The sequence below is a fragment of the Grammomys surdaster genome, unplaced genomic scaffold (assembly GCF_004785775.1).
Source record: "Grammomys surdaster isolate TR1022 unplaced genomic scaffold, NIH_TR_1.0 149, whole genome shotgun sequence".
Lineage (NCBI taxonomy): Eukaryota > Metazoa > Chordata > Mammalia > Rodentia > Muridae > Grammomys > Grammomys surdaster.
Genome location: NW_021604607.1, coordinates 13,527,608 through 13,542,784, shown reverse-complemented (window position 1 = coordinate 13,542,784; position 15,177 = coordinate 13,527,608). Strand labels below are relative to the sequence as shown.

The 15,177-nt window shown below is 40.6% G+C and overlaps 1 protein-coding gene across 1 annotated transcript in view; it reads right to left on the bottom strand.

Annotated features, from left to right (window-relative positions):
- Nucleotides 1–15,177, bottom strand: part of Dhx57 (DExH-box helicase 57) — a 51,568-nt gene that overhangs the window by 29,283 nt on the left and 7,108 nt on the right. Inside the window, exons 2-8 of the mRNA XM_028765125.1 lie at nt 14,923–15,161; nt 11,689–11,847; nt 9,938–10,123; nt 8,836–9,674; nt 6,857–7,035; nt 4,034–4,155; nt 2,589–2,784 (exon numbers count right to left, since the gene is read on the bottom strand). Coding sequence (XP_028620958.1) covers nt 2,589–2,784; nt 4,034–4,155; nt 6,857–7,035; nt 8,836–9,674; nt 9,938–10,123; nt 11,689–11,847; nt 14,923–15,155 — 1,914 coding nt within the window. The 5' untranslated portion in view covers nt 15,156–15,161. The remainder of the gene's footprint in view (nt 1–2,588; nt 2,785–4,033; nt 4,156–6,856; nt 7,036–8,835; nt 9,675–9,937; nt 10,124–11,688; nt 11,848–14,922; nt 15,162–15,177) is intronic.

The window sequence follows — 15,177 nt, the reverse complement described above, 5'->3', positions numbered from 1 at the left end:
ACACATTAACGAGATTCTGAGAAAGTAACTACTGGCAAGCAAAACTGAATAAACAACATTAAAACCCTCAGCATTCCACTTAATACAAGATAGTATGTAGCTTCTAACTAAGGTCAGTCATACACCCTTCTGCTTCATATTAAAACTATAAAAGACTCACTTTCTCACTTTCCCTCTCTCTCTCTCTCTCTCCCTCTCTCTCTCTCTCTCTCTCTCTTCCTCCCTCTCTCTCTCTCTCTCTCTCTCTCTCTCTCTCTCTCTCTCACACACACACACACAAACCAAAAAATATCAAAGTATTCTTATAAAAAATTTTTTTTTGAGACAGGGTGGAGATAGTCTTGAGTGTCCTAGAATTTGCTACATAGAACAGGCTGGCCTAGAACACAGGCTGGCCTAGAACACAGAGAGATCCTCTGTTTCTGCCTCTCAGATGCTGGGAGTTAAGGTGCATACTACCAGGCTTGGTTATAAAATATTTCTTTAAAGTGGCTGTTTAAATCAAGTCTACATTTGCTTCAAGTTTAATAGCAAGATCATTTCTACTAATTAAGAATAAAAAGCCAACACAGACATCAGAGACTAAAACAATCATTGGTGTGACCTTCTTTTTCTTTTTTCCACTTCTCCCTCTCACTCTGGCCCCAAGTTGTTTATTATTATTATTATTAACATCATCATTATTTTTATAGTAGTACACTGTAGCTGTCTTCAGACACCCCATAAGGGGCATCAGATCTCATTATGGATGGTTATGAGCCACCATGTGGTTGCTGGGACTCGAACTCACAACCACTGAGTCATCTTACCAGCCCTGGTATGGCCTTTTTAAGGTCAACAAACTCCCCTATTTTCCCCACCTCCCCCCCTTCAAAGATATCTCAACGCCCATATTCAGCTTGAAGAAGTTATGAAGAGTCGTCGTCCCAGTTCTCTGGACTTGGAGGTATAGAGATGGTTATTCTAGTTGTGTTTCTGGGAAATACTGAAATGGTTATAATTGGAACAGGGAGGAAATAGCTAGAATTGATTGTGTAACCATAAGTACATTTGGTAGAAATCTTTACAACTGTTACTAAGTTGAAGTCATAATTTCTTATTTTGGTACAGAATTTATTTTGATATAGAACCAAGGCTATCATTGGTATAAATTTCTTCTATTGATACAAACATTTTAAAAGTACAAGGCTTGGACCCAGTCCTTCTATAATGTCATTACAAACTGATCTGAGATGTTTAAGCCTGTGAGTTAAGGGCCAAATAGCAAATTCATGGTTCTGAGTTTACTGTTAGGATGTTTTCAGATAATTTAATTAGAAATAGCTGAGAGTAGTTAATGGACAACAGGCCAGACTACTTTACATAGATAGTTGGTTTTCAAAAAATGTCAGAAATTCACAGAATGTGACATTTAATGTTATTTATTCTTTTGTTGTTGAGACATAACTGCTCCTAGCAGCTCCCCTTCTGTGGATTCAAAGAAGAAAGTGAGCATCTCTACCTCCAGGTGAGGTTGTACACTGTGGCTAGGTGGCCACTGGGCAGAAATTGCCTCTCTCCTGCAGACCTGTACTGCTTTTGAAAAGACACAAGCTACAGGTTAGGACAGCTTAGTTCTGCCAAGACAGAACAAGCTAGTCCTTAATAATTCCTGTTTTTTAAAGGTCTGTCAGATGACCCTGGCCCAGAAGGCTGAAGACTGATGCTCCACCTTCCTACCTTACTGGAACTGTGTGGGTAGGCAGCTGTCTCTACAGCTTGTCTCAGTTCTGGAAGCTGAGTTAGACTTCCTATTTTTTCAGGTAATGTTGGTCGTTCTCAGATTTCTGACGGGGTTGAAAGACTACTTATAGTCTCATAGCTGACCCAGGCTATTTAACATTGAGAAAATATATTTGAGAAGATAGTTCTCAGTATACAAGCTAAATCAGGACATAACATATGGATTTATCAGTCTTTTAAGTTAGGATAGATGACAGAGTGTTCTATTTGTCAAAGATGATAGACTGGATGTTAAGTGTATCTTATACTTTATAAATTACAAAATGGTAATTTAAAAAAATAGCAAACTGAAAAAAAGAGTTAAAAAAAAAAAAAAAAAAAGAAAGCCAGGGCTGGAGAGATGGCTCAGCAGGCAGGAGCACTTGTTCTTTTAAAGGACGCAGGTTTGATTCCCAGCACTTACACGGCAGCTTACATCATCCATAACTTCACTTCCAGGATATCCTATGCCCTCTTCTGGCCTCTGCAAATAGCAGGCATGCACTTGATGCACAGACATACATGCAGGCAAAACAAGAATACGTGTGTTTGTGTGTGTGTGTGTATGTATATATGTGTATAACATATACATATATAATAAATCTAAAAAGATTTTTTAAAAAGCTTATATAAAGAATATTTGGTGGAACCAGATAAGAGTTCTTGCATCAGAATGCTTCTCCAGGGATTTCAACCCCACTGAAAGTGATTATTAATAAACTGTTGGTAGATATCCCCAATTGGCTGTCAATCTCCAGATCCCCCAGATTCTTTATGTCTGAAAACAATTAATTCACATTAGCAGGAAGTGAGCAGAGCATACACACCTTGACACTTTCCAGCCGAATCTGGTATCCCACGGTCAGACCCACCCTTTCTGCTCGCTCTTTAGCAACACGTTCAGCAACAGAGATTGCAGAGATTCGTCGGGGTTGGGTACAGATGATGTTTGCCACCCTCTCAGGTGGCCCATTCAGAGAATTATCCAGAATAAACTGTGGAATCTGTGTGGTTTTCCCACATCTGTATGTCAAAACAAAGGAGTCCTAAAATGAAGTTTTCAAGGGCTAGTTAACAAAGCAATCACAGGCAACAAGGAATCCACAACTAACTAGAGCCGTGCTGCTTAGCCTAACACTTTCACCTATGGAGTACCCAGGCCTAATAAATCCTAGGAACAGGACAACTGAATGACAGTCTGATGTCATTTATAAAACGAAGGCTATGAAAAAGACACAATGAAGATCTAAAAATGTCTCTAGGAATATAAACTCCACAAATGGATCCCAAAGAAAAAGTGTTGGCTTATGATTTAAGTATTCTAGGGGCCTTGCAGAGATGATTCAGTGGTAAGAATGCTTGCTGTGAAACACAAGGACCTGAGTTCAAATCCTCAGTACTCAGGTAAAAAGCTGGCCATGACTGTGCAAGCTCCTGTAACCCCAGTGCTGGGATAAGGAAGGGACAGAAGGATCAATGGACAATGAGGCTTGCTGGCTTCCAGCCTCGGTCCAGGTTCAGTTAGAGCCTGTCAAGGGATTGAGGCAGAGAGTGACAGAGCAGGACGTCTGACATCCTCCTACAGCCTCTCTACACAAAGCCTCACACACCTGTATGTACAAGCCCAACATGCACGTACAAACACTCATACAAATGTACTTTATATTCTTCTCTTTGATGTGGAATGATCTGGCTGTAAATGGACTGAAATAAAGTACTACAAGAAACTAGAAGATATAAAATTACTATCTTAGTTGAGTCTCAGCACAAAACTAATAATGTTTTATGTATTCCTGAATTAAAGAACTAAATGAAGCCCAAGAGTTGCCCTGGATAAGCATGTTTGCTTTTCATAGAGAATATGGAACAGGAAAAAAAAATATTACTTAGTTGTTGCTAAAAGAAAAAAAAAGCTTTAAAGAAAGAAGGATACATGCAGAAGATATGCAGCTTTCCAGCTGTTAGAACAGAATTCTCCTTCTGACTTAGCAATGGGCCTCATGAGCACCTGTAGCTAGACCTTCTGCAATAAAGGAGTCTCAGAGCAGAGATACTCATCTGCAAGATGAATTTCTGAGCTCCAGTTAGGATTTTGTAATTTGGCCCTGAAACTACATAATTCAATCACGTTCATGGAATACCATTTAATATTTGACAGAGAAAATAAAATGTGCAAATAACGTTGACTACATCTATTTTTTAAGCGGACCTGGTTAAGGTAGCCAACGCCCCTGCCTTACATGTGCACTAAAGCTGTAAGCTGCTTTCTTACCCAGTCATACCACTTATGACAACCACTTGGTGCTTGCTCAACAATTTAAGAATGGTTTCTCTTTCTTCCCAAGCAGGTAGTAACTGTCTTTCTTGCAGAATTGCGTGGAACTGTCTGGAAGCCTAATAAAAATCAAGGAGAAGGCAGCAGCTGAGTTATTTTTAGTTACCATTGACAAACTCACCTTCGAATCCCATGGTGGAATACACTGTCCCCACTCTTTTTTTTTTTTTTTTTAATTAAACTTTTTGTCTCAGAGTCACATTTTTTTTTTTTTTTTTTTTTTAAGATTTATTTATTTATTTTATGTCTGAGTACACTGTAGCTGTCTTCAGACACACCAGAAGAGGGCATCCAATCTCATTACGGATGGTTGTGAGCCACCATGTGGTTGCTGGGATTTGAACTCAGGACCTCTGGAAGAGCAGTCAGTGCTCTTAACCGCTGAGCCATCTCTCCAGCCCCCACTGTCCCCACTCTTTCTTTAGCAGTTTGCTCTCCTAGTTCAGAGCTACCAGGCTTGAATCCAGGGGATATTAGCTAGAAGGCTAGCTGCCAAAGCCACGAGTCAGCAGAGGAATCTGTACAGTTGTACATAGCTAAATGAGCTGAGAGGTATGAACCTCTCTTGCTGAGCACTGATCTGATCCTTACCAATAACAACATTTATATCAACACTGTAATCAGTATTCATGTGTCCATAGAAATGATTCATCCATGCACTGTCCAATACCGTAATTCTGGCCACATGAAGCTACTGAGCCCTTGAAGAAGAGAATGCTCTTCTGAGGAACTGAACTTACTTTAATGAGTAAATTTAACTGTAAATGACCAAAGCTTTTAGGAGCTGCTGCAGTAGACAGCATAGCTCTATACAATATCAGTCCTGCCCTAGATCAGTAATAAGAACAATTGCCAAAGCTTTCTTTTTGGCCGTTCACCATAACTATGTAAATCAGTTTCACAACTAGTGATCAATACTCTGAACACTGCATTATACACTAACATGATGGGGGAAGATGGACTGTGGGTAGTTAGTAGGTACAGTCTGAAGTTTGATAGGATGGCAAACCTCTCATGTTCTCTAGCATAGCACAGGCTGAAGCAGGAGGAACAGAAGTCCAAAGTCTGTGCCACATGGTAACTTCTGGCCAGGCGGGCTGGAGATCCTGTCTTTAAAATAATGTTTTTTGCACATATCAAAATAGCTAGATAAAGGATTTTTTTAATGCTCTGAAAGAATTGCTAAATGTGTAAGGTGACAGGTAAGACGAGCACTAATCATACCATATCCATGTATTGAAATGTCATACTTACAAGTATATATATATATATATATGCCAACTAAAAATAAAATTTTAGAGTTGGCGAGACGGCTAAACGGTTAGAAGCCTGTACTGTTCTTCCAGATGACCAGAATTCAACTCCCAGCACCTATATCAGGTGGCTCACAACCTACTGTTACGTTTAGTTTCAGAGGATGCAATGCCTTCTTCTGATCTATAAAGGCACCTACACATGTGCACATAAGCTCACACAGATTCACACAAATGAATAAATAATAATACTCTTTTTTGTTTGTTTGTTTGTTTTTGAGACAGGGTTTCTCTGTGTAGTCCTGGCTGTCCTGGAACTCACTCTGTAGACCAGGCTGGCCTCGAACTCAGAAATGCGCCTGCCTCTGCCTCCCAAGTGCTGGGATTAAAGGCATGTGCCACCACCACCCAGCAATAATAATACTCTTTAAAAATAAAATAACAATTTTAAAATGAAATATAAGCTGGGTAGTGGTAGCACACACCTTTAATCCAAGCACCTGGGAGGCAGAGGCAGGCAGATCTCAGGAAGTTTGAGATCAGCCTGCTCTACAGAGTGAGTTCCAGAACATCTGGGGCTACACAGAGGAACCCTGTCTCAAAAATAAATAGACAAATAAATAAAAATAAAATAAAATAAAAAGAAAAAAAAAAAAGAAAAAGAATCAGCTCTACTTTGGAACAATATAGAATTATACTAATGTCATTGCAAATAATTTTATCATATAGATAGGTCATGACAAACTGACTAAATAATTGTCTGTCTCTATAATTTTATTTATGATATGATTACATACATTTTGATGATCCATGGGCATATAGTATATACTTGATGATATAATATATAAAAATTTAAAAAATCACAGAAGGGTCCTTAGGCTTTACTTAATCTAATCCACAAACGCATCCAATAACTAACCTTTTCGTAACATCCAGCGGGGTCCTCAAATTTTATTTATGGTTTCTTTTAAAACAAATCTTCACATCAATGTAAAAACAGCATGGACTTCTGAGACAGCTGGCTTAAACTTCTGTTACCACTTACCTCAGGCACATTATTTACCCTGGAGCCCTTGAAATGGAATAGGAGTTTTTCCTTTCTCTTAGATATAGATTTTCTAAGGTGAATCACACCATTAATATTCCCTTCAAATATTAAATTAGCTATTATTGCATCAAATGTTCCTAGAACATTTGGTTACACATGCATTTGATATTTGCCAGCTGAGTGTCCCCAAAGCACCTAGCACATACACATAAATTTGCTGGGACAAGTAGAAAAATCTAAGCACTCAGGAAGGGAGTGGTAGCACATACCTGTGTCTAGCTAGCAAGATCTTGTCCCAAAAGGAGAAAAAAGAAAACGAAACACCAAAAATAAAACTGAGAAGAAAAAGAAGGAAGGAAGTTTGGAAGGGGTGAGAGTATTCACGGTTCAGAGCAAACCAAAAGCTAGGAGAAAGAGTAGCATCCAGACCTGAGGGAGGTGGCACTGGCCCTTGAATACCTGTTTCATCTGGAACTGCCTGCAGATCTTACTGTTCTCAGCAAATAAGGACTTTGCGGGGCGGTCGTATCTTTTGCAACTCCTTTTCTTAAGGTTCACATAGCTTTCATTCTCCACGATAATTGGTGCAGGTCCTTCATCCTCATCTGCATCCTCCTCCAGTTCTGATAATCTTTCCCCTTGGACAGAGTAAAAGGAAACATTTTCAATGTGCCCTTTAGGGAAGGGAGAAAAACCACTAACAAAGTAACAGCATCGAAGGACAGGAAACCCTGAGGCTTGACTGAAACAGCTTCATTAATTTCCATACTACTCCAAAGCAAGAATTTAGGATACTAACTTGAGCTTTCCCCAAAATAAATGGTGCTATTAAATCAAAGTAACAACAAAGACTTTTCTTTTTCAAGATAGTTTCTTCGTGTAGCTTTGTAACTTGCTCTACAGACCAGACTAGTCTTGAACTCATAGATCTGCCTGCCTCTGTCTTCCAAGTACTGGGATTACAGGTGTGTACCAGAATCAGAGCTTTCAATTCAAGGAATTAACATAGAATGTCTCAGCTACTTGCACAAATCCCCCAAATTCAGTGGTATAAAATGAACCAAATGTTTATGAAATGATGTACTGATAACAAAATGTGGCATATTCACGTAATGAACTATCCCTCGACAACAAAAAGGAATAAATACATACTATGACATGTGGGAGCTTTAAGAGCATTATGCTAAGTGAAAGAATACAGCTTCCAAAAGCTTCATACCATGTGATTTCATCTCTATGAAATGTATAAGACAGGTAAAGTTGTGAACACAGCCTATGGGGTAATAGCTGTTAGGCTGATGACAGGGACTGATGGCGACAGGCTTATTTCTGGAAGATCAGTAGTGCTCATGACTGTACAACTCTAAAACATTAAAAAAAACCCTATTGAATGATATCCTTTAAATAGGTGAATTTATGGTATATAAATGATCTCAGTAATGTTACTGAAAAGTCAGAGTAAGGATGTAGTTATTCGTGCTTGCCTAGCATAAGAAAAACCAGAGAGGTTCAATCCCCAGCACCACCCAAAACAAAAAACAAATGAAACAAAACAAAATGAAACAGACAAACTTCTATGACATATAGTTTCGCCATTTACCAAAGAACACCTGTGAACATCATCTATTCACTAGAAGCTGCTGCTCAGGGGCGGGTCGGGCTGGGAAGGCCACCTAGCCACCTCTGCAGCATCCTCCAGCGCCAGTGCTCCTGACATTTACCAGGAAACTGCTTCCCCCTGGCAGCGCTGGAGTTTAAACCACATGGACACAGGCAGACTCTACCGCTGAGCTGTATCTCTAGCCCTTAGCCGGGGAACTCTTATGAAAGATGGAAAACTGCATTTTTCGTGATATGTAGACATAAATGAAAGTAAATTCTTTGAGGAATGCTGAAGAGGAATTTGTGGTATAAGAATCTGCATGGCAAAGCTGGACAAAGCCAACAGCCTTCATACATTTGTATTTAAGGATTCATAAAGACAGCATTATTTTGGTCAATTTTTTTTTACCAGTCTAGAATACTAAAAAACAGGAGGAAATGGATACCATATATAAGAAATAAACATATGAAACCAAGTTAAATGAAATTGATTTTCTGATAAAGTGTCTTAAGGCCTCTTTGACCTCAGTCTCCAGTCAAGAACAAGGCAGGCCCTTATCCAGCTGGCCAGCATTGCTATTCATTCGCTCAGGCTGGTCATTCGCTACCCAGTTATAACACCTACACACCAGCCTAGACTTTCTATCTAGGGAGCTCAACCCAAGTGTTACAGCTGCAGGTCACAGTTAGAGGCAGGCACAACGACCAGTCAGGGAATTCTTTTTGTTCAAGATCACCAGGAAATAATCCTCATCTAGCCTCAAAATGTTTTACTTTTAAACTCATTACTCTGAATGCTGATCCCATCCTGTACCTGAGATCAATATTTTACGTACCTTCTAGCATTTGATTAGAAAGAAAAGTGTTACTTGGGATCACTGGTCTGCGGTAGGCAGGTTTACTTATCCTGGTCTCAGAAGGTACTGGAGGGACGTTCACAGGAGGAACACTATACTTATGTTGAGTGTGTGTTAGTAACTTGACAATCTCAGACTCTTCCTCTAAAAGGGTTATCAAAAAATATACAACAGGTTCTGAAGTTTTTGCAAATTCCAGGGCCTTGCCATAAAGGAATTCAGAAATATGTAAACGACAAGCCAGAGGTAGGTTCTCATTGGTGGAATAAAATGCCACAAGGGGAGCTTGGTAGGGGTATTTGTGGTCTTTAGAAAAGCGAATCTGAAGCTCATACATAAAAGTTGTGTCGTCATCAGCATCAAGATGAGAGTTATCCATGTTTCTTTCTGCTCTCCCAATGATTTGATGCGGGGGCACTTCATGTTTGAATTTGCATTTTGATCCAAATTTACAATTTCCTTTGAGGTAAAATTTACAGGTTTCAGGTGAAGTGTCCCGTACATTTTTGCTACTTTCCTTTTGCTTAGGCTTGCAGAATTTGTTTGTCAAATATTCCAGTTCCAATCCAATGGTCCAGACTCTGTTCTGAATTCTTTCTATAAATTTTTCTCCACAGATGGACCTGAGAGCAAGCGCCTCTTCCTGTCTCTGCTCCACACACTCATTCAAGCTTACATAACCAGCTGCCTCGGAGAGTGTCATCCTCTCTCCAAACATCTCCGAGAAACACTGATGGAGAAGATGCTCTAGTGCTGCCCCTAAGTCTCCGTCACAGATCCTCAGGGCCAGCTGACAGTGCTCAGTGTGGAAGCCATACCTGCCAAGGGAGAAACGGGACAAAGAGGCTGTGTCTTTACATCACTGATGTGAAAGTCACTTAAATACATACATATATGGAATTAGAACTGTGGACAGCTACATTCTGCATTTTGAAAAAGAACCCCTGATAATACTAATCCCTCCATTTTAAAAGATAGAATTGTTGGCATATTGGGCCCTACTGGCACTGTCTCTGTGGATAGGGCATCCACAGAGAAGAGACTTGTCTGCCATGACTTCTATAAGTGATAAAGTGATCACCTGGAAAGTTTTTGCACTGCCAATGATGAGACTGCAAATTCTGGAATAGGAGGCTCCACTTCTTCTGGGCCTATATACTCCCAAGGACTGGAGTCAGGAAGAAAGACAGGCTCTTGTCCCGCTGGCCAGGCCTGCTCCTCAGCACACTCAGGCTCGTCGTCTTCCTCCTCCCCGGAGGTGCCTCTTCTAGGGAAGGGGACATTTTCAAGTATTGGATGTTAATGTCTACTTATTTCAGAGAACAATTAAGCAAGGGTCTAAACATTTAATCAAAGAGCCAAGGACTTGGGACCCTGTCCTTCAGTTACTGGTTTCATCTTTGAGTGAACTGTTAGTTTCTGTCTTGGGAAATGACATTTCTTAGGTACCTACATCCCATTCAGGTAAGGTAAAGTCATTTATAGAAACAAACTCTTTTGAGCTTCTCAATAACCCTGCTATATATTACTAAAGTCCTAACTTTGCAAATCATCAGTTGAGCCTCCGAGAGGATTAGTAACTAAGGTTACACAGAAAGGACCAGTAAGACTCTTACCCTAGGCTAAGCCCAGAGCCTGCACTCTTATCCACAAAAGCCATCTCTTTCTCTTATTCATAGATAATATCTCCGTCCTTTTCCCCTCTATTTAATGTATAACTCCCTTTTCTAAATCAGAGACAAGTTTGTAGAGGACAGAAGAATATTTGTTAATATTTGCTAATATTTGCTGACTGGCCACTCATTAATTCTATCAAAGGATTTATTTATTTATTGCTGAGGGTGGAATGTAGGCCAACTACTCAGGATTTCTAGCAAAAAAAAAAGAATGAGCCTCTTCAACTGACAGTGTAACAGAGGAGTTAAGACACAGTGCAGAGGTAGAGGGGAGACAACTAAGAAACTATTCTACTTGGGCAGCTAGGTACAATGTTAAAGCTTGATCTAGAAGCTGAAGAGATAGCTCAGTGATTTAAAGTACTGGCTGCTCTTTCAGAGAACCCAGGTTCAATTCCCAGCACCCAAATGGCAGTTGATGGATGTCTATAACTCCAGTTCTAAAGAATCTTACACGTTCTGGCCTCTTCCTGTACCAGGCAGCAATGGTGCCCAGACATACAACAGGCAAAACATCCATATACATTAGGAAAAAAAAAAGAGCATTTATCTTCCTACGGGTTTGGGATGGGTGGGAAAGCTGAGGCAGGAGGACTGCAGTGAGTTTGAGGCCAGGCAGGGCTGCGTTAGCAAGAACTTGCCTCCATATTTGCTCCTAGAACAAGCTTCTACTTGTTAGTATACATTTTTAGTTGGAATATTTTCAATAAAGCACTAACATCCTATATTAGTATGGGTCTGGAGACAAAGCAAGATGAAGCAACTGTGGAACTTCCTCTAAAGCTGTGGCTGGATAACTGCTACTGTATCTCTCTTGCCTCACTTGCAGCTGATTGTATAGCCACAACAGGCTCTACACCAGCAGTTCTCAACCTGCGGGTCACGACCCTCACAGGGGTTGCATATCAGATATCCTGCATATCAAATGTTTACATAATGATTCACAACAGTAGCAAAGTAAGAGTTATGAAGTAGCAACGAAAATAACTTTATGGCTGGGGGTCACCACGACATGAGGAGCTGTATTAGAGGGTTGAAGCATTAGGAAAGTTGAGAAGCACTGCTCTTCACTGATACAGTACCCAAAGCTGAAGAGCCATTTGCATTGCCAATGTGTCCTCCTCAGTATAAAATGTACTCAAACAAGATACTTTACTCGGCTCCCGCGTCCGCACCCTGTTCCTGCAGGTCCCTCAGAAGGGCTTTCACCTTCTCCTGATTCTCTGATGTCATGTGCAGCGTCTGAAGGGGCACTGTGGCTTTGGGCTTCCACTTAGGCCGTGTCTCTCCTTTGCTTTTGTTACTGTCGCAGGGCCTGAATTAAAGTCACATGCTCATGAACAAAACTTTGATACTCTTATCAGAGCTCCCAAATACTCACAACACACACCGACAGCAGATGACATCAAATAGAGAGAGAGTGCTTTTCTACAGTAGTTACTAGATTTCCCTAGCCACCAGTTGGCATTTTCCTCAAACTTCTTTAATTTGAAGAGTTCCCAGCCTACTCTGACAATGACATGTTTGTTTTTTGAGACAAGGTTTCTTTGTGTGGCCTTGGTGTCCCTCCATGGACCTTGAACTCAGAGCTCCGCCTGCCTCTGCCTCCCGAGTGCCGGGATTAACGGCGTGCGCCTCCACCACACCGCAGCAATGACATTTTTGAAGGGCCACTATCTTATAGAAATTCTCACAATCTGAATTTGTCTTATCATTTCTCCAGATGTTCCCATCTCACAGACCACTTATTTACATTTCTCCAGATGTTCCCATCTCACAGACCACTTATTTACATACCCCTGTATTTTACCTTCCCATCCTATTTACTTATCTATCTATCTGTCTGTCTGTCTGTCTGTCTGTCTATCTATCTATCTATCATCTATCTATCTATCCATCTATGAAGACAAGATCTCATGTAGCACAGGCGGGGGTCAGCTAGTTCTGGAGTCATGGATCCCCTCACTGGATCCTCCAGCTTCCTTCCACCTCCCAAGTGCTGGGATATCAGGTGTGGTCCACCATGCTCTGGGTCCATTCTTCATCTTAAAGCCCCCCTCTATTTGGAGACTATTCCAACCTCCTCATTTCCTCCAGTGACTCATTCCATCATTTACCCTCTTTTATCTCAACTTACCTGGCACGGGGCTGTCATGGCCCAAAGAAAAAGTTGCAATCTTCTTAATATTAGAAAGGCATATGTTGAAGAGTGGCAACTGTGGCCAGAGTGACTGAATTGTCCACACACTTGCTTTAGACCTCTCTGTGTTTTTCTATATCTGTCATAGCAAAAGCCAGACTCCCTCTACTGCCACAGGGCCATCTGCAGTCCCTCTGCTCTAACTGACACTGTGCCCTTCCTCTTGTCACCGGGCTTCCTTGCGTTTCCTAGGCCTTCTAAGTATATTCCTGACTTAGGGCTTCACAGTTGCTCTCTATCCCTTGCCTTGAATGTGTTTCTCTCAGAGAGGCTCATGGTTGGCTCTTTCTATTCTTGTTTTTGTTTGAATGAACCTTTTAAGAGGATTTCCACGTGACAACAACTCAACTCTAGCATTTTTTACACACCTACCTCACATGGTACTATTCTTTTTTTTCTTCATAGCACTTACTGCCTCTGGGATACACTTATGGTTCTTCCATCTTAAAAATCTTTTATGAGGAGAAGTACAATGTTTACCTATTGTTATAATTCTAGTCTGGAAAACATTACCCAGGACATAAAAGGTGCTCAGTAGATAGCTGATGACTACTTGAACAGGCAACACTCTAAGACCTATAACGTATGTACTCTGAAAAACAAAAGATCTGCATTTAACTCACAAGTTAGGTCTTAAGCTAGCAGGTAAGATTAAAACACACTTTGAAATTACTCTGAAAAAGTTGGGTGTGATGGCTCATGATTGTAACCCCAGTGGAAGCTCAGGGATTTAAGAACTGCTGTGAATTCTAGGCCAGCCTAGGCTCAAGTAAGACCCTGTCTACTACCCCTCCAAAGAAACTGCAATTACTCTTTCATAGAACATTAACTGAGACATACATTGTTCTGAATAGTGTCCGTAATGACTCAACCTACCTTCCTACCTTTCTTCCTTCCCTCCCTTCCTCCCTCCTTCCCTCCTTCCTCCCTTCCCTCCCTCCCTCCCTCCCTCCCTCTCTCTCTCTCTTTCTTTCCCTCCCTCCTTCCCTCCCTCCCTCCCTCTCTCTCTCTTTCTTTCTTTCTCTCCTTTTTTCTTTTTTTTGAAGGAGTACCATGTAGATTTCCCTGGCAATCCTGCTCTTTCACTCATCATGTATAGTAGTAATATGTATTTAAATCCTCCAGTCAGACTCATTACAGCAATTCGTTTGGTAGCCAGTTTAATGATTTACATTCTCTTTGTTTCTCTTTCTCTTTTCTGAATGCATACAGCTGAATCTACTTAGGCTAAAAGTATAGATCATCTATAATATCATCAAATCCTGTACCCACTTATATTCCTTCCTTACTAATAATATTCAGATGCACTATTCCCATGAATACATGTATGTCTAATGAAGTCTCTCTACCTCTAAGAATCCCATATACAACTCAGAACAGTTTAGGAGTCTTTATTTATAGGGACTTTTATATTTGTATTATATAAGATGTATTAGCTACATTTGGTTTGTTACCATCCACTCAGCTTACTAGCAGTCTGTCTATCCATTAATTAGAAGCTGGAGCTCAGAGAGGATGATGCCACCATCTGTCATTGGTGGCCATGTGCAAGACCAGCAGATGACGGCTCACCCAGCTGGACAGATGAAACCCGTCAACTAGAAAGACACAAGCAGCTTGCATTTTGGGCTGTTTAATTTTAACATCAACATATGGAGTTTACAGAAGATTTTAAATTTTGTTGCACTTTTATCTCTTCTAGTATTTACTTTCCTAGAAACATTTAATTCAATAGTAACATGACAGCTAGTTTCAGTGTCCCAAGGTAGCTAAAATCAGAATTCAACCTACAAAAAAGAAAAAGAAAAAAAAAAAAAAAAAAGAAAAACCCTATTATTTACCACCATGCTTTAAAAAAGTTGTGAAGAGACAGAGTGCCAGAATTTCAGATGAGAATAATAACTGGGCTGGAACTACTTACCCTCACTGCTTCTTGGCCATTTGTTGTACCACATATTAGGAATTGAAACCGTTTCTATATCTTAACATTCTAATGGTCTAACAAAGGGTTGGCAACATGACCTACTGGGAAAAGGTGACTGCCATCAAGCCTGATGAATTGAGTTTGATCCCTGGGACCCACATAGTAGAAGAAATCCAACTCTTAAGTGTCCTTTGACCTCCAATGCACACCAGAGTACGTACACATAAACACACACATAAATAACATGTAAGGGAATGCATAATGACCTGGACGGGCGCTTGGGTTCAGTGAAGACGCAAAAGTCATCGCCATCATCCCAAATTCTATTTGAGGCCTTTCTACTGCCGCCGCCACCACCGCCACCGCTGCAGCCACCGCCGCCACCACCTCCACCCCCATGAGATTTATTCATGTGACCTTTGCCTCCTCTTCCTCCTCTAGAAGATCCCTTTCCATCCCCTTTGCCTGGCTTGCCTTTTCTTCTTACTGAAGAACTCATTTTCACCTGAAAGACAAAAAAT